Source organism: Heterodontus francisci, chromosome 45 (genome assembly GCF_036365525.1).
Source record: "Heterodontus francisci isolate sHetFra1 chromosome 45, sHetFra1.hap1, whole genome shotgun sequence".
NCBI lineage: Eukaryota > Metazoa > Chordata > Chondrichthyes > Heterodontiformes > Heterodontidae > Heterodontus > Heterodontus francisci.
In genome coordinates this window covers 10193145-10213467 of record NC_090415.1, presented here as the reverse complement: position 1 = coordinate 10213467, position 20323 = coordinate 10193145, and the positions used below count along the sequence as shown (strand labels likewise).

The 20323-nt window shown below is 43.1% G+C and overlaps 1 protein-coding gene across 1 annotated transcript; it reads right to left on the bottom strand.

Moving 5' to 3' along the window:
• Window positions 1–1538: 1538 nt before the first annotated feature.
• On the bottom strand, window positions 1539–2251 carry LOC137356491 (histone H2B 5-like). Its single transcript, XM_068022375.1, has one exon. The coding sequence runs from the start codon at window positions 2241–2243 to the stop codon at window positions 1863–1865; it is 381 nt and encodes a 126-aa protein (XP_067878476.1). The 5' UTR covers window positions 2244–2251; the 3' UTR covers window positions 1539–1862.
• Between the last annotated feature and the right edge of the window lie 18072 nt (window positions 2252–20323).

The following is a 20323-nucleotide window of genomic DNA, read 5'->3' as shown; positions in this document are numbered from 1 at the left end:
TGGCAAAAGATAGAGCTGTTATCTCTTGTTGATTCCAGCACTTAAACGTCTCAGAAGGATTTGACCACCCTCTTTACTGTCCACTGATAACTCTCGAAGCAGAGTGACCCAGATTCCTTTGTCTCCATATTGCAGCTGGGAATTTCAGGACCTGACAGTTCTCAGTGTGAGAGCAGTGACACCATTGTATGCAAGTCATTTTATCAGAGCAGCTCATTTTAGAACTCAAGACACGCCTTAGTGGTATATAAACGGTAGAATTGTAAAAAAGCCTTACAAATATGGCAAGAGAAAATTAAAATGCATTCCATCTGATGAGCAGATAAATGCTCGACTCCAGTACAATTCATACCAACACAAAATAACGCGAACAGTATAACATTACCGTCTCTCAGACAGTAACCAGCCCTTTCACAGATGAAGTGGGTGGCTCTGAAAAGAGCCTTTGGGTTGTCAAATTCAGGTCTGGCCGCTTCACTTGCCCTTCGTGCTCGGAGCGCTGGTTTTCTTGGGCAGCAGCACGGCCTGGATATTAGGCAGCACACCGCCTTGTGCGATGGTCACCCCTCCCAGCAGCCTGTTGAGCTCCTCGTCGTTGCGGACGGCCAGCTGCAGATGTCTGGGGATGATACGGGTCTTCTTGTTGTCCCGGGCCGCGTTGCCGGCCAGCTCGAGGATTTCAGCTGTCAGATACTCGAGCACAGCAGCCAGATAGACCGGGGCTCCGGCACCCACCCGCTCAGCATAGTTGCCCTTTTTAAGGAACCTGTGAACACGGCCCACCGGGAACTGCAGTCCAGCTCGGGAGGAGCGGGACTTGGCCTTGGACCGAGCTTTACCACTGGTCTTCCCTCTTCCAGACATTTCCACAATCTCACAAGCACTTTCACGAAGAATGTTGAGATCCGCCCACATTCCTCCTCCTTGTACCTTCTGGAGGAATGGAGTGGTGGGCACTGCTGATTGGTCACTCTGCTTTGTGCTCTTCATGTAACCAATCGGAGAGCTGCTGAATTCACCAATCAGGAGACGCCAAGGAGATGTGGGCGGAAAATAACGGCGCCAAATTGTCAGACTGCAACCGATTTTTCAAATTTGAAAAGCCCGCCAATATATTGGGGCGACTTCAATATAGAATATCAAATTTATAGTTCTTTTTTTACGGTTAAATAAATAAAACCTTTTTCATATTGTGTTATTCTACATTTGGTAACAAGTTCCAGATTGGCTTTTACATTCTGACATCTATTCGGGTTTACTCTCTGTCCTTTTTAAAACCAGCGAGCAGAAAGTCTCTTTCACAACATTCTCCAACCGGGCACATTTCATGTCAATTTTCATAATAATACCGCATCACTGATGAACGATTGTTTGTTATTCGTGGGAGACAACAGCGGAGTGTAGATTTTCAGTGTCAGGTGTCAGCGTGTGAGACGGAGGGTTCCGACACCACCCGGGGTTCGAGATAATGTAATTATTAATTTTTGAGGTCAAATTTGAACTAGGGAAAAAAGTGACTGCGAACTGATGTATGTGCGTTAAATCAGCTTTTATTGTCCAAATACAAAAAAAGGGGCCGAATATGAACACGTCCGAGAACAAACCTCACAAATGGTCAGTGGTCATTAATTTATGTACGGGACATTATTAGTTAGAGACAGAAAGATCGCACGGGCAGTGAAACTGCATTAACCAGAATCTATGGGAGTAAAACAGAGATCACAAAGGCAAGGACACTTGATATATAAATCAATATAAGTCGATACTATACAGACAATGTTGTAGCTTTTTCAGAGAAGTTGTGGGTGGCTCTTAAAAGAGCCTTTTTGTGTTTTGGGTGTGTTTCAGTACATTGCGGATATTTACTTGGAGCTGGTGTACTTGGTGACCGCCTTTGTACCTTCCGACACGGCGTGTTTGGCCAGCTCCCCGGGCAGCAGCAGGCGCACGGCGGTCTGGATCTCCCGGGAGCTGATGGTGCTGCGTTTGTTGTAATGGGCCAGACGGGAAGCCTCACCCGCGATTCGCTCGAAAATATCATTCACAAACGAATTCATGATGCTCATGGCCTTGGAGGAGATGCCGGTGTCAGGGTGAACCTGCTTCATCACTTTGTACACGTAGATGGAGTAACTTTCTTTCCTGGATTTTCTCCGTTTCTTGGTGCCCTTTGTTGGCGCCTTCTTCAGAACTTTCTTGGCGCCCTTCTTGGAAGCTGCTGCAGTTTTCTTCTCGTCAACCATGATCACTATCAACTTCAGACACAGAATAACCGAAATTTTGCTCCAATCTCGCATTTTATAGACATCCCCGAACCCTATGCTAATGAGGAATGGGAGAAGGCCATGTTCATGATTGGCTGGTTTACAATGATGTCACTGCCTGATGTTCTGTATCTATCTGATTGGGTGTCTAAAGTAACCAATCACATTTTGTGCTTCTCACAGACACAAACTGTCGCAGAGTCAGATCGTCCAAACCTCTTTGCCGGCCCTTATCCATCAACACCAGTGACTTGCTGAGTCCCTCTTCCTCATCAACCATTTCTATTTTGCTAGTACGAACTCGTCTCTTTTTTCACTCTCTATAGTTCCCTTCCTAATCAGGATGTAGCGCCCCTCTGCACTTCCGTCCATCAACAGGACCGAATCGTCCAGTATAGTGGGTGTCAGATACATAAATGATTTGGAGGAAAGTATAGGTGGTCTGATTAGCAAGTTTGCAGACGACACTAAGATTGGTGGAGTAGCAGATAGTGAAGGGGACTGTCAGAGAATACAGCAGAATATAAATAGATTGGAGAGTTGGGCAGAAAAATGGCAGATGGAGTTCAATCAGGGCAAATGCGAGGTGATGCATTTTGGAAGATCCAATTCAAGAGTGAATTATACAGTAAATGGAAAAGTCCTGGGGAAAATTGATGTACAGAGAGACTTGGGTGTTCAGGTCCATTGTTCCCTGAAGGTGGCAAAGCAGGTCAATAGAGTGGTCAAGAAGGCATACGGCATGCTTTCCTTCATTGGACGGGGTATTGAGTACAAGGGTTGGCAGGTCATGTTACAGTTGTATAAGACTTTGGTTCGGCCACATTTGGAATACTGCGTGCAGTTCTGGTCGCCACATTACCAAAAGGATGTGGATGCTTTGGAGAGGGTGCAGAGGAGGTTCACCAGGATGTTGCCTGGGATGGAGGGTGCTTGCTATGAAGAGAGGTTGAGCAGATTAGGATTATTTTCATTAGAAAGACGGAGGTTGAGGGGGGACCTGATTGAGGTGTACAAAATCATGAGAGGAATAGACAGGGTGGATAGCAAGAAGCTTTTTCCCCAGAGCGGGGGATTCAATTACTAGGGGTCACGAGTTCAAAGTGATAGGGGAAAAGTTTAGGGGGGATATGCGTGGAAAGTTCTTTACACAGAGGGTGGTGGGTGCCTGGAACGTGTTGCCAGCGGAGGTGGTAGACGCGGGCACGATAGCGTCTTTTAAGATGTATCTAGACAGATACATGAATGGGCAGGAAGCAAAGAGATACAGACCCTAAGAAAATAGGCGACATGTTTAGATAGAGGGTCTGGATCGGCACAGGCTTGGAGGGCCGAAGGGCCTGTTCCTGTGCTGTAATTTTCTTTGTTCTTTGAGTGGGGCAAATGCGAGCATTGAAGTGCAAGTCCTTATCTCCATGTAGCGTGCCAAATAAGATTGGTCAGCTGCAGTCACAAGTAACCACATGAAAGATTTATATGACAGCGCTTCTGATGTGTCTTCCTTTTTCCTCAACCGAGGATACCCTTGTCCTCACTTTCCACCCCATCAGCCTCCACATCCAAAGAATCATCCTCCGCCATTTCTGCCACCTCCAGCGTGATGCCACTACCAAATACATCTTCCCCTCCCTTCCCCTGTCAGCATTCCGAAGGGATAATTCCCTCCGCGACACCCTGGTCCACTCCTCCATTACCCCCACCACCTTGTCCCCTTCACATGGCACCTTCCCCTGCAATCACAGGAGAAGTAATACCTGCCCATTTTACTCCTCTCTACTCACAATCCCAGGCCCCAAACACTCCTTTCGAGTGAAGCAGCGATTTACTTGGACTTCTTTCAATATGGTATACTGTATTCGCTGCTCACAATGTGGTCTCCTCTACATTGGGGAGACCAAACATATACTGGGTGACCGCTTTGCGTAACACCTCCGCTCAGTCCGAAAGCATGACCCCGAGCTTCCGGTTGCTTGTCATTTCAACACTCCCCCCTGCTTACATCTCTGTCCTGGGATTGCTGCAGTGTTCCAGTGAACATCAAGGTAAGCTCGAGGAACAGCATCTCATTTACCGATTAGGCACAATACAGCCTGCCAGACTGAGCATTGAGTTCAATAATTTCAGAGCATGACGGGCCCCCCAATTTACTTTTATTTTTAGTTATTCTTTCCTTTTTATCTTTATTTTTATATTTATTTTATTTTATATCACCTCAGTTGGTTCAGTTTGCTTACCCACTTTTTTTCATATTTGTACTTGCGGCTGTTCAATTTTCATCCATTAACACCCGATCTGTACGAATGCTTTGTCTTTCAACACACCATTAACATAATGTTTGCCTTTGCTCCATGACCTTCTGGTCAGCTATTCTGTGACATTTTCCTTTCTACACCTTCTCCCATGTTATCTCTTGCCCCACCCCCGCTTTACTTGCTTAAAACCTTTCACATTTCTAATATTTACCAGTTCTGAAGAAGGGTCACTGACCAGAAATGTTAACTCTGCTTCTCTCTCCACAGATGCTGCCAAACCAGCTGAGTATATCCAGCATTGTTAATCAAGGAAAGTATTACAGCGGCAGAAAGGACGTTTGAGGACTCGTCTACTGAGGTAGTATGGGCCGAGGTTAGAAACAGGAGAGGAAAGGTCACCCTGTTGGGAGTTTTCTATAGAACTCCGAATAGTTCCAGAGATCTAGAGGAAAGGATAGCGAAGATGATTCTCGACAGGAGCGAGACTAACAGGGTAGTGGTTATGGGGGACTTTAACTTTCCAAATATTGACTGGAAATACTATAGTTCGAGTACTTTAGATGGGTCTGTTTTTGTCCAGTGTGTGCAGGAGGGTTTTCTGACACAGTATGTGGACAGGCCAACCAGGGGCGATGCCACATTGGATTTGGTACTGGGTAATGAACCCGGCCAGGTGTTCGATTTAGATGTCGGTGAGCACTTTGGCGATAGTGATTACAATTCGGTTAGGTTTACCTTAGCGATGGGCAGGGACATGTATATACCGCAGGGCAAGAATTATAGCTGGGGGAAAGGAAATTATGACGCAATTAGGCAAGATTTAGGATGTGTAGGATGGGGAAGGAAACTGCAGGGGATGGGCACAAACGAAATGTGGAGCTTATTCAAGGAGCAGCTAATGCGTGTCCTTGATAAGTATGTACCTGTCAGGCAGGGAGGAAGTTGTCGAGCGAGGGAGCCGTGGTTTACTCAAGAAGTTGAAGGGCTTGTCAAGAGGAAGAGGGCGGCTTATGTTAGGATGAGACGTGAAGGCTCAGTTAGGGCGCTTGAGAGTTACAAACTAGCCAGGAAGGATCTAAAGGGAGGGCTAAGAAGAGCAAGGAGAGGACACGAGAAGTCATTGGCGGATAGGATCAAAGAAAACCCTAAGGCTTTCTAAAGGTATATCAGGAATAAAAGAATGATAAGAGTTAGAACAGGGCCAATCAAGGATAGTAGTGGGAAGTTGTGTGCGGAATCAGAGGAGATAGGGGAAGCGTTAAATGAATAATTTTCGTCAGTATTTACAGTAGAGAAAGAAAATGTTGCCGAGGAGATTACTGAGATACAGCCTACTAGGCTAGATGGGATTGAGATTCACAAGGAGGAGGTGTTAGCAATTTTGGAAAGAGTGAAAATAGATAAGTCCCCTGGGCCAGATGGGATTTATCCGAGGATTCTCTGGGAAGCCAGGGAGGAGATTGCAGAGCCATTGTTGTTGATGTTTATGTCGTCATTGTCGACAGGAGTAGTGCCGGAGGACTGGAGGATAGCAAATGTTGTCCCCTTGTTCAAGAAGGGGAGTAGAGACAGCCCTGGTAATTATAGACCTGTGAGCCTTACTTCGGTTGTGGGTAAAATGTTGGAAAAGGTTATAAGAGATAGGATTTATAATCATCTTGAAAAGAATAAGTTCATTTGCAACAGTCAGCACGGTTTTGTGAAAGGTAGGTCGTGCCTCACAAACCTTATTGAGTTTTTCGAGAAGGTGACCTAACAGGTGGATGAGGGTAAAGCCGTGGATGTGGTGTATATGGATTTCAGTAAGGCGTTTGATAAGGTTCCCCACGGTAGGCTATTGCAGAAAATACGGAAGTATGGGGTTGAAGGTGATTTAGAGCTTTGGATCAGAAATTGGCGAGCTGAAAGAAGACGGTGGTTGATGGCAAATGTTCATCCTGGAGTTTAGTTACTAGTGGTGTACCGCAAGGTTCTGTTTTGGGGCCACTGCTGTTTGTCATTTTTATAAATGACCTGGATGAGGGTGTAGAAGGGTGGGTTAGTAAATTTGCGGATGACACGACGGTCGGTGGAGTTGTGGATAGTGTCGAAGGGTGTTGTAGGGTACAGAGGGACATAGATAGGCTGCAGAGCTGGGCTGAGAGATGGCAAATGGAGTTTAATGCGGAGAAGTGTGAGGTGATTCACTTTGGAAGGAGTAACAGCAATGCAGAGTGCTGGGCTAATGGGAAGATTCTTGGTAGTGTAGATGAGCAGAGAGATCTTGGTGTCCAGGTACATAAATCCCTGAAAGTTGCTACCCAGGTTAATAGGGCTGTTAAGAAGGCATATGGTGTGTTAGCTTTTATTAGTAGGGGGATCGAGTTTCGGAGCCACGAGGTCATGATGCAGCTGTACAAAACTCTGGTGAGGCCGCACCTTGAGTATTGCGTGCAGTTCTGGTCACCGCATTACAGGAAGGATGTGGAAGCTTTGGAAAGGGTGCAGAGGAGATTTACTAGGATGTTGCCTGGTATGGAGGGAAGGTCTTACGAGGAAAGGCTGAGGGACTTGAGGTTATTTTCGTTGGAGAGAAGGAGGAGGAGAGGTGACTTAATAGAGACATACAAGATAATCAGAGGGTTAGATAGGGTGGATAGTGAGAGTCTTTTTCCTCGGATGATGATGGCAAACACGAGGGGACATAGCTTTAAGTTCAGGGGTGTAAGATATAGGACAGATGTCAGAGGTAGTTTCTTTACGCAGAGAGTAGTAGGGGCATGGAACGCCCTGCCTGCAACAGTAGTAGACTCGCCAACTTTAAGGGCATTTAAGTGGTCATTGGATAGACATATGGATGAAAATGGAATAGTGTAGGTCAGATGGTCAGCGCAACATCGAGGGCCGAAGGGCCTGTACTGCGCTGTAATGTTCTAATTCTAATTCTAATTCTAATTTCTTGTTTTCATTATGAAAGATTTATATCGTGACCATTACATAATTCTGGCTGAAACTAGGCGAGGCAAGGCAACTTATTATTACTGGCGACAAATATTCAGGAAAGACAGGTCTGAAAAAATATGGAGGGTTGTGGAGTTGAAATAATTGATCAAATATAATATGATAACACTGGCAGGGATGATGTTTTTGAGGTGTTAACAAAAGCATCTATTTGGTCATATATGTGGAATATGGCAGGAGGAAATGCATAGACATTCTGGGTCGCGAAATATTTGTCCTTCCCTGCCGGACACGTGAGTGTGGGATTCATTCTGTGCCCATCAGTATGTGATATTTACCCGTGGCTTTTACTCTGTATTTGTCAATCTATGGTCAATGATTTGGTCATTTCATTCAATAATTTCAATCTTCAATAGGTGATTCTGTTTTATTTTTCTCTGTAACATTCAGTTTCTAAATGGGTGATGATGGGTTTTGTTCTGTGAGTGTGGGTTTTGTTATGCATCTGTTAATATCTGATTTTGGAGTCTGGGCATTTCTCTTTATCTGTCAATTTCTGAATTGTGAATTTGGATTTTAATCTGCACCTGTCAGTTTCTGGTATGAAAGGTTGTTTGATTTTGTCTCTGTACCTGTTAGTAAGTGGCATTTTTGTGTAGCTTTACACTGCACATGTTAATTGATGACATGCCAGCGTTGTTTTCACTCGACATGTCAGTCTCTGGTTTGGAGGCCTCACCTGTGGTCTGTACCAATCTGATGTCTACATATAAGGATGGGTTTTAACCTGTTTCTTTCAATCTGTTGTATGTAAGTACTGTTTATTATCTGTATCTGTAAGTTTCTGATGAACGAATGTGGACTGTATCGTCTCCCTGTTAGTGGTTCATTAAGAGATATTTTACAAGGTACCTGCCCGTTCTGATATGTGAGTATGGGTTGTGATCTACATCTGGCCATTTCAGGTGTGAGACATGAGCATTGTTTTCACTCTGTGTACGTTAGCCTCAAGTGTCAGAAGCTGGGTTTAGTCATACATCTCATTCTCTGCTGTATGATTGTGGATTTACATCTGTACAAGTTAGTTTCGGGTACGGGCGTGTGAATTTTATTCTGTCTGCCAATTTCTGGTATGTGAGTGTGTGTTCTTTCTGTCCTGTCACTTTCTTTTGAACTGTATGGTGGATTTTCTTTGGATCTGTGAATTTCTGCTATGTGAATGTTGGCTTTCCTTTACATTTGTCATAGAGTTATACAGCACAGAAACAGGTCCTTTGGCCCACTGTGTCTTTGCCTCCCATCAAGCATGAATCTATTCGAATCACATTTTCCAGCACTTGGCCCATAGTCTTGTATGCTATGACATTTCACGTGTTCATCGAAATCCTTCTCAAATGCTATGAGGGGTCCTGCCTCTACCAGCCCTTCAGGTAGTGTGTTCCAGATTCCAACCACACTCTGCATGAAATATTTTCTCCTCAAGTCCCCTCTAAACCTGCTGCCCATTACTTAAATCTATTACCCTGGTTGTTGATCCCTCCGCTGAGGGAAACGTTTTCTTCCTATCTGTACTATCAATGTCCCGTGTAATTTTGTATACCTCAATCAGTTCCCCCCTCAGCCTTCTCTGCTCCAAGGAAAACAACCCTAGCCTATCCAGTCTCTCTTCATAACTGAAATGCCACAGCCCAGGAAACATCCTGGTGAATCTCCTCTGCACGCTCTCCATTGCAATCACGTCCTTCCTTTGGTGAGTTGACCAGAACTGTACACAGTACTCCAGCTGTGGCCTAACTAGCATTTCATTCAGCTCCCTCATAACCTCCCTGCTCTTATATTCTATGCCTCAGCTAATAAAGACAAGTATCCCATATGCCTTCCTAACCACCTTATCTCCCCGTGCTTCTGCCTTCAGTGATCTATGGACAAGTACACCAATGTCCCTCAGACCCTCTGTACATCTTAGGATCTGGCCATTCATTGTATATTCCCTTGCCTTGTTAGGCCTCCCAAAATGCATCACCTCACATTTTCGCACTTCTCTGGATTAAATTCCATTTGCCACTGCTCCACCCATCTTACCAGCCCATCTATATCATCCTGTAATCTAAGGCTTTCCTCCTCACTATTTATGACACCAATTTTCGTGTCATCTGTGAACTTACTGATCATATCTACTACATTCACGTCTAAATCATTCATGTACACTACAAACAGCAATGGTCCCAGCACCGATCGCTGTGGTACACCACTGGTCACAAACTTCAACTCACAAAAACAACGCTCGACCATCACCCTCTGCCTCCTGCCACTAAGCCAATTCTGAATCCAATTTGCCAAATTGCCCTGGATCCCATGGGCTCTTACCTTCTTAATCAATCTCCCATGTGGGACCTTATCTGAAGCCTTACTGAAGTCCATGTAGATAACATCAACTGCCTTACCCTCATCTACACATCGAGTCACCTCCTCAAAAAATTCAATCAAGTTTGTTAGACACGACTTTTTTTGCAAGTCACCTCCTCGCTCTGCTTATTATTCTTATATATTTTTTTAAGTACCACCTCCCCCCACCCCGCCCTCCCCCTTACATTTTCTATAATCCTCTCGGGCCTCCGCTGTTTTCTGCCCGAATCCTCTTTTTTTGTCCTTATCCAATCCTCTATATCCCTGGACATCCAGGGTTCCCTGGATTTGTTGGTCCTATGCTTCACCTTTATGGGAACATGTTGACCCTGAATTCTCATTATTTCCTTTTTGAATGACTCCCACTAGTCTGATGTAGACTTTCCTATAAGTAGCTTCTCACAGTCCACTTTGGCCAGATCCTGTTTTATCATATTGAAATCGGTCTTCCCCAAATTGAGTACATTTATTTCTGGTCCCTCTTTGTCCTTTTCCATAACTATCTTAAATATTACAGAGTTAAGGCCACTATCCCCGAAATGCTCCCCCACTGACACTCCTCCCACTTGTCCGGCTTCACTCCCTAGGATTAGGTCGAGCACGGCTCCTTCTTTTGTAGGACTTTCTACCTGCTGGCTCAAAAAGATCTCCTGTATGCACCTTCAGAATTCTGCCTCCTTTCAGCCATTTGCACGAAGACGATCCCAGTTCATATTGGGTAACTTGAAATCCCCTACAATTATTACCCTATTATTTTTACACCTCTCTGAGATTTGCCTACATATCTGCTCTTCTATCTCTCCCTGACTGTTTGGACGCCTGTAGTACACTCCCAACCAAGTGATTGCCCCCATTTTGGTATTTATGTTCTACCCATAAGAAAACAAACATCATGGGGCAGGATGTCAGAAATGCTCCATCCATCAATATTGGCGACCACGCTCTGGAAGTGGTTCAAGAGTTCACCTACCTAGGCTCAACTATCACCAGTAACCTGTCTCTAGATGCAGAAATCAATAAGCGCATGGGAAAGGCTTCCACTGCTATGTCCAGACTGGCCAAGAGAGTGTGGGAAAATGGCGCACTGACACGGAACACAAAAGTCCGAGTGTATCAGGCCTGTGTCCTCAGCACCTTGCTCTCTGGCAGCGAGGCCAGGACAACGTATGTCCGCCAAGAGCGACATCTCAATTCATTCCATCTTCGCTGTCTCCGGAGAATACTTGGCATCAGGTGGCAGGACCGTATCTCCAACACAGAAGTCCTCGGTGGCCAACATCCCCAGCTTATACACACTACTGAGTCAGCGGCGCTTGAGATGGCTTGGCCATGTGAGCCGCATGGAAGATGGCAGGATCCCCAAAGACACATTGTACAGCGAGCTCGCCACTGGTATCAGACCCACCGGCCGTCCATGTCTCCGCTATAAAGACGTCTGCAAACGTGACATGAAATCCTGTGGCATTGATCACAAGTCGTGGGAGTCAGTTGCCAGCATTCGCCAGAGCTGGCGGGCAGCCATAAAGGCGGGGCTAAAATGTGGCTCGTCGAAGAGACTTAGTAGTTGGCAGGAAAAAAGACAGAGGCGCAAGGGGAGAGCCAACTGTGCAACAGCCCCGACAAACAAATTTCTCTGCAGCACCTGTGGAAAAGCCTGTCACTCGAGAATTGGCCTTCATCGCCACTCCAGGCGCTACTTCACAAACCACTGACCACCTCCAGGTGCATATCCATTGTCTCTCGAGATAAGGAGGCCCAAAAGAAAAAAAAGAATCTACCCATATGGCCTCATTTAAGGAATCTTCTAATATATCATCCCTCCTTAGACAGTAATTGACTCCTTGATCAACTGTGCACTGCCACCTCCTATTTTGTACCCTCCCCTGTCATGCCTGAAGTTTCTATACCCTGGAATATTGAGCTACCGGTCCTGCCCTTCCCTCAACTATGTCTCTGTGACAGGAATAATATCATATTTCCATGTGTTAATAAATGGCCTCAATTCATCCACCTTACTAGTAAGATTCCTTGCGTTAAAATAGATGCAATCCAGCCTTGCAGTGTTAGCTTGTGTCTTAACATGTCTGCATTTTCTCTGCCTTCCAGACTGACTCAGTTTCTCTTCTATATTTGACTGTACATCAACCCTGACTGTACCTCCCCTCTGTATCCCACCCCCTTGCCAAGTTAGTTTACAACAACCACCCCTCACCTCCCACCCCCAAAAGCACGTGCAAACCTCCCAGCAAGGATGTTGGTCCCGATCCAGTTCAGGTGCAATCTGTCCAACTTGTACAATTCCCACCTTGGCCAGAAACAGACATAGTGATCCAGGAAATTAAAGCCCTCCCTCCTGCACTATCTCTTCAGCCACACATTCATCTGCTCTATCCTCCTATTCCTATACTCACCTGCACGTGGCAGCGGGAGTAATCCAGCGATTACAACCTTTGTGGACCCTTTTTAAAATCTGCTATCTTACTTTTGAAGTTCATGTTGCATGACCTCATCCCTCTTTGTACCTGTCAGTTTCTGGTATGGAATAAAGATCTTTACTCTGTACCTGCTAGTTGCTGGCAAGTGATTGTGACATCACTCCATATCTGTCAGAGTGTGATGTTACTTCAGATTTTACTCTTCAGCTGTCAGTTTCTGACATGTGAATATGGATTTTCCTCATTCTGGTCACTTACTGCAATGTAAGTCACTCCTTTATTCTGTGCCTGTCAGTTTCAGGTCTGGAAGAAAGATTTTTTTCATTACCTTTTATAATCTGGCAAGTGAATGTGAGATCACCCTGTATCTGTCAGTTTGTGACATATTACTGTGACTTTTACTCTTCACTTGTCAGTTTCTGATACGTGAATGTTTATTTTATTCTGGGTACCTGTCAGATATTAAAATGCAAGTATGTATTCTATTCTGTTCCTGTTTGTTACTTGTAATTAATTGGAGTGTTTACTCTTGATCTGTCACTCTCTGGAATGTGAATGTGGCTCTTACTCTGTGTCTGTCTGTATTGGATTTGCCAGCAAGTGTTTTTCTTTGCCTTTCTGTTCCTGATATGTGAATGTGAATTTTACTATGTACCTCTCAGTTACTGGTATGTGATTGTGGTTTTATTCTGTCTCCATGAGCCTATGATTAGTGATTGCAGCTTGTGTCCAAGGCATGTCAGTATCTTGTTTGCACATGCCCATTCTTATGTGCATGTTGCTTTATGGGAAATGACTAAAGGATTTACTCTTTCTTCTGCCATATTACTTCTATGGCTTCAAGGGCTGGTCAGAGACTGGGAGTTCTATGATGAGCAACTCATGTCCTAACTTAGTTTAGTTTAGAGATACAGCACTGAAACAGGCCCTTCGGCCCACCGAGTCTGTGCTGACCATCAACTGTGGAAGAAACTAGAGCAAAATAAATCAAACTTCCTCGGATGAGTACTCGCAAACTACTTTATTAACTTGTGCACAAGGAGAACAAACACAGTAGAGCTCACATTGAGACTCAGTGCGATGTTCTAAAGAATTACCGTCAAACAGTGGCAACCAATAATCTTACAACAATATTTCAATCCTTAATTTGCATTCTAAAGCACCAATAATATTACAATTTAATTCTTGCTCTAAACGAATAAGATACAGTAATTTTCAATCCTTCGTTTACATATCTATCTCACCATTGGCCTTGCAGCTGGTACAGCGCAACAACAGAAAGAGATATCAGGCTTCAACAACACTCTTCTTATCTCATCAGCCAGACATGGCACATTCCTAAGGAACAGTTTTCGTGAGAAACATATTGACCAAGCAAACTCACACCCCTAGTCCAGGGATGGCTCACCTCAGGTTCCACACTTCCCCCCTTTTGTCCTGGAAGGACAACTGCCAGGTCTCACTCAAGTTCTATATTTACTAGCCGTTGGGCTTCATCCTTAGTGGGGTCATTATTCAGAAGGAGGGAGGAGATGGGTTGTTGGATTGCCACCAGGACTCTGGCGATTCTGTGACCGGCAAACGGAGCGGATGCAACAAAGGAAGAGTTTGATGACAACGTACAGGATGAGCTGCACAGACCCCTCCCCCACCCCCTCCTCCCTTTGTGCTGCCAGCATTGTTGCTAGATATGATTTCAGGGATTCCAAACCTAGGCCCATATTCACGTAACAGTAACTTGGCTGCAGTAATAGCAGCACATAGTTGTATCCCATACATTTAGGCATTTGTATCATCACCATTACATAATCAATTGTGTGAACATAACACAGCCGCAATTTCATTCTTAGAGCAAATTGACCATTCATTAATTCATTTTAAGTATATACGAATAGGTTACACAATCATCCTTGTGCGGCATAACTAATCGTCTATCTTTTATGGAGCAATTTTGAAAACTGATTGTCTTTAAGGTAGCTGTCCATCCTGTATTCATACATCCTCTCACATCACCTAATTAATTTCTTAAGTTTCCAAATTAAGTATGTCACATATAACACCGTGATACCCAAAACCACTATCAGGACATGGGAGATAATTCTAAACCAGGGGTGCATCTGCACGTTTGACCCCCAGTTCCATAAGTCCTCCCACCAGGTTGAATCGTTTATCTCATCAATCTCATCTTAGAATTAGAATTAGAACATTACAGTGCAGTACAGGCCCTTCGGCCCTCGATGTTGCGCTGACCTGTGAAACTATCTGACCTACACTATTCCATTTTCATCCATATGTCTATCCAATGACCACTTAAATGCCCTTAAAGTTGGCGAGTTTACTACTGTTGCAGGCAGGGCGTTCCACGCCCCTACTACTCTCTGCGTAAAGAAACTACCTCTGACATCTGTCCGAAATCTATCACCCCTCAACTTAAAGCTATGTCCCCTCGTGTTTGCCATCACCATCTGAGGAAAAAGACTCTCATTATCCACCCTATCCAACCCTCTGATTATCTTATATGTCTCTATTAAGTCACCTCTCCTCCTCCTTCTCTCCAACGAAAACAACCTCAAGTCCCTCAGCCTTTCCTCGTAATACCTTCCCTCCATACCAGGCAACATCCTAGTAAATCTCCTCTGCACCCTTTCCATAGCTTCCACATCCTTCCTATAATGCGGTGACCAGAACTGCACGCAATACTCCAGGTGCGGTCTCACCAGAGTTTTGTACAGCTGCAGCATGACCTCGTGGCTCCGAAACTCGATCCCCCTACTAATAAAAGCTAACACACCATATGCCTTCTTAACAGCCCTATTAACCTGGGTAGCAACCTTCAGGGATTTATGCACCTGGACACCAAGATCTCTCTGTTCATCTACACTACCAAGAATCTTCCCATTAGCCCAGTACTCTTTAGTTTAGTTTAGTTTAGAGATACAGCACTGAAACAGGCCCTTCGGCCCACCGAGTCTGTGCCGACCATCAACCACCCTCTTGTAGCTTCTTCAACTGTTGTTCCAGATTGTAGTACACTACAGCAGTGGCTTCTAGCTGCTGTCTCTCTTTACCCAAGCGTGTGGGCAATTGCACAATAGTATATTTATTTTACTGGAGGTAATTTGTCAAACCCTCCTTAATATTTTCTGTCTTTCGTTTTTGTATGTCTACCAACTCCATCTTCCCCACCCTGGTTGGTATTTGTGGGTTGAAACAAAACATACTGTTGTTCACCGGACAAGTCCGGTTATGTCCATACTGGTACTCCTTCATTGTGGTGGTTAAGCAATATCTCCCCTTTCCCATATAGGCCACATGGGTTAGCCCTGACAATGCTTTCCTAGTCTGCATTTTGATTCTGCTGTTTTATATATAGGATGAGGACATATGACCACCAGGTTTTCCAGACTACACTTGGACAATGTTGTTCCAACTACCTCTTTTCCAATTTCCATAATGTAGGGTAAAATATCATGGTATTCTATGTAATCTTTTCCCCTTATCACCCCTATATTTTCTACTTCATGTAATTGTATCCCTAACTTATCTCTCAGAATTACAGGTATTCCCAACACTACTCCAATACTCATAGATCCTGTATTTACACATTCCTGACCTTTCCATACCTTACGTTTTCTGAGTTGGCACCTGATAATTTTATCATTTGTGTGACTAGCTAAGTCCTCCAACTGGGTGTAATTGATCCAAACTGGTACCTGTCCTGCATCAATTTGCCTCCAATTTTCCTTCGTTTGTTCTAATCATCCACGGACCATATGTACTACAAACACTTTCATTATTTGAAATGTCGTGGACCTCCTTTACCTTTTCTATGCTATCATTAATAGTATGAGCATGACCTTCCCGTACTCTCACCAGTCCTGTCACTGTTTTTGACAGATCCTGTCCTACTTTAGCTACACCACTTCTGTGCCTTTTGTTCCTTTTTTTAAAATATCCTTTACTAGCTGACTGAAAGTTCTAACCTTCTGGTCCACATTTTCCAAATCTATAGTATTGACAATTGAAGTTCCTGTATTAAGGACTGTGGCTGCGTCATTCACTAAACAACGCTTAGGGCTCTTTCCCTTTATTATTTTCTCATTACCAAATTCCTGTCTCAACAATTGTTGCAGTAATACTCTCGGGTCTTCTCAGGGCACCAGTCAGGTAGCTGGATATCTGAGATATTCAATATTACCGGTACCAACTCAAGCTTTATATTATCATATACAATTTTATTACTTGGAGCATGTTGCCCGTTTAATAAATTTTGAGTGCTGGTTTGATTTCTGGCTCCTTCTCTTGTACACCCCCCAATGATTTTGACACAAAAGGTCCCTGGAGGGCCTTTGCTGTCAAAATGTGACACACCTGGTAGATTAAATTGTCCACTAAAGTAAAAGCAAAATACTGCAGATGCTGAAAATCCGAAACAAAAACAAGAAATGCTGGAAATGCTCAGCAGATTAAATTGTCCGCCAGGTATATAGTAGTTCTTTGCAGGATATTATATAAAGGGGCTGGCTTTAATTCAAATCCATCAGTAAGGTTCCTGCGATACCCAACAAGGCCCAAAAATGATCTCAGAGCCTTAGTATCTTGTGGTAGGGGGAATTGGAAGTTTGAGGATTGTCTGTACTCGCATCTGCTCTGTCTCACGCTTTCCCCGTGTTATCACTATTCTCAAATAATAAACCTTTTCTTTCAATATCTGTGCCTTTTCCGGGTTAACTTTCACTCCAACCTTCCAAAGGAGTTGAAGGAGCTCCTCCAGTAGGTCAATTGTCACATTGATAAAGATGCTGTGATATTAGATGTCTGCAATTAAGTTTTTAAATTCTTAAAGCTGCTGGATCTCTTGTTGGGCATCAGTTCTCATGTGGCCTTGGAACCTGCCGTCACCTGCTTAAAAAAACACAAAGAATCCATTGTGGCTCTGCCCTTGAGCCCAATGGGTTAATTTGTCCAATTCTATCTGTCAATTTAGAAATTTAAGATTTAATAATGTCCATTATATATAAATTTTACTCTCAGCAATGCAAAATTGTGTGGTGGGTTAAATGGAAAAACAGCAGCTGCAGCGGGGATTTTTTTTTTCATGGGGCGGAGCAAAATCGTCTCAGCTGCGTCACTTTACAAAACCCTTTTCTTCTCTCATCGAAAAAAAACCACACTCCATTTTAATCTATTTTTTAAAATCCTTTTGGTATTCTTAGGGTTGCTCTCCTTTGAAGTTGAAAATGCCACAAATGCTTCCGTTGCTTTCCAAATAACAAATCACATCTGCACACTTGCACTGGTATTCCACTGTCATGCCACATATTCTGAACTCTCAGGTGATCTTATCAAAAGATCAAATATCATCGGTGAGGAAAAGGGGGGGGGGGGGGGGGGCGCTGGTGGTGTCTATCTGAGATCTTTGCTTACCTCCCCCTGCAGGGTCCTGATGTCTCAGTTTATGGCCAGACTTTCAACTGTAGCTCTCTTAAAAACTCATATCTCCAAGAGAAAACTATCAATTGCTAGTCTTATCTACACTTTCCTGACATTCACTGGAAAATTCGAGGCTTCTTGGAAATTAGCTGTTTATTTCACTATTTGTTTATCCCCAGAATTCCTTTATTAGCGCTTGCATCAGCCAGATCTGATTGCCAATTCCCATTAATTATAATTCTATTTCATTTTGAGCCCTGGAGAACCTTTACAATTTATATTCATAATTCCTTAAAACAGAAATCAAACATTTCCATTTGATTCCAGACATTAGTGTATATTGTTTGTGTTTTTCTTTTACCTTACATGACATTTTAACTCTTTAAATAACTTGCCAAATTAAACTGGATTTTAGACATCTCACATTATTCCAAATTCAAATAACAGTAAATTTCCCTTTGAGTGCTTTAAATAACCACCCAGATCAATTAAATTTTGTTTATTGATTCCAATTTCATATGCCCAGACTTGGTTGTACTTTTTGTACGTTAAAGACAGAAGTGCTTGCAACTATCTCTCCTTCTCAAGCACTTTGTCTCATTGATAAAGATAGTTGCAGCAGGGTTAATTTCTTGCTCGTCTCCAAGGGGGCGGAGCAAAGCATTCTCCGCTGCGTCGCTTTACGTAACTCTTTTGTTTTAATGGAAAAGAACTAAACTCCATTTTAAATGTTTTTTTTTATCCTTAAATAAGAGGTTTCTAATCCAAGGATTATTATTATTTTTAAAACAAAGATGATTCCAAATTCCAATTCACTGCAATAATAATTAAAAATCAAAACTGCCAATGTTATATGAGTGAGTCCTCTGTCCGGAACTGAAGACTCCTCCAAAACATGACATAATAAACTTGAAAGTTCATTGTGGCAACAAATGAAATTTCCAGTTCTTCAACTTAAACAGGTCAATTAACCTTAACAGTATTAATTTAATTCAGACTTATTAACTTATACTACTTATTAACTACACACAGAACAGAATAGCATGTGCTTATTCTAAAAGATATTTATTTTAAAAACCAAAAACTAAAGAAAAAGTTATTTAACATTCTTACAACAAAAGATTTAACACTAGGTCCTTACACAAAAATTAATCTTTCCTATATCTCCTTTGTTTATCCTTCTCTCCCTTAAACCAATATCCATTCCTGACATTTGCTACTTAAAACAGTCAGTAAAACATGTCTTTAATTTAAACTCCAAAAAAAAACTAGAACAGATTTTAAACTGGAACTCCAATTAAAGCAGTGTTTTAAATGTCAAATTGGATTTCTGCCAAACCTCTTCAGATCTTCAAGGCTGAAGCTTATCTCTTAGAAAATTGTTCATTGCCTTTTCACAGTTGCAAAACCAATTTTTAAAATCAAAATAAAATTTTAACTTAAAATATAATTCAACTTTATATCCCATTCCTGGGTGCACAACACTAAATCGAAATGAACACACTCAACAATCACTTTTCACACTCATTCAATTCCAAACAACTTCGAAAATTGATTTCTGTAATGGGTTATGAATTCAAAATACCAAATCTCTTTCAAAATTCCCTGTCCCAATGTCAAGGAACACACACAGGTTCAACTAATTCACAACCAAAACATGACTCAAGGTTCCCACAAAATATACACTTGTAAAAATAGAAAAAGTAACAGACTCATTCTCTCATCATTAAGGCCAGACAACAAAGAGTTAACGACAGTCAGTTGTACAGAACACAAGCTGTACATCCCAGACATTCAATTCATTCGCGGAAGCTTCCACATTCTCACATTCAAATCAAAGACACAGTAACTTGTTTTTACTCACTTGAAATTTCTTCCTCCTGATCAACAGGAGGTTCAGACTCCTTAGGAGCTGGCCCCTTTTGTGTTTGCGCGACCAGGATCCTGGCTTTGGGTGCCTGTCTCACTTCCTCAGTCCTTCGTACACTTTCCTGACTCTTCCGCGACTCATCTAAGCACTTCAGCATTCGGTCCTTATTAAAGGTACCGTTGGGCAGGAACATCTTTCCCCGACCCTGCGTCCATTTCACCCATCTCGGGACATATAGAATGCTTTCAGGCCCATAATGTATCTACATATATGCATTAGGTGTTCCCTTAATTACAACAAAAGCTAATTAGACTTTACCTTACCGGCCGACTTCCAAATTACCTACCAATCTCGTCGACCTTGCTCTAACGGGGCCTCTAACCCCGAGGGGGACTCAAACCACCCTCTGAAAGGAACTCTAACCTCCCTCAACCTTTGACGTCAAACCGGGGATTCTAACCCGAGTTATGGAGCATGGGCCCCTCTTTGTTTAAAAAAAAATAATCCTTGGATTAGAAACCTCTTATTTAAGGATAAAAAAAAACATTTAAAATGGAGTTTAGTTCTTTTCCATTAAAACAAAAAGGTTACGTAAAGCGATGCAGTGGAGAATGCTTTGCTCCGCCCCCTTGGAGACAAGCAAGAAATTAACCCTGCTGCAACTATCTTTATCAATGAGACAAAGTGCTTGAGAAGGAGAGATAGTTGCAAGCACTTCTGTCT

Excerpts from the sequence above, each read along its gene's own strand:
- LOC137356491 (XM_068022375.1), bottom strand. The coding sequence starts at position 2,243 with ATGGTTGACGAGAAGAAAACTGCAGCAGCTTCCAAGAAGGGCGCCAAG.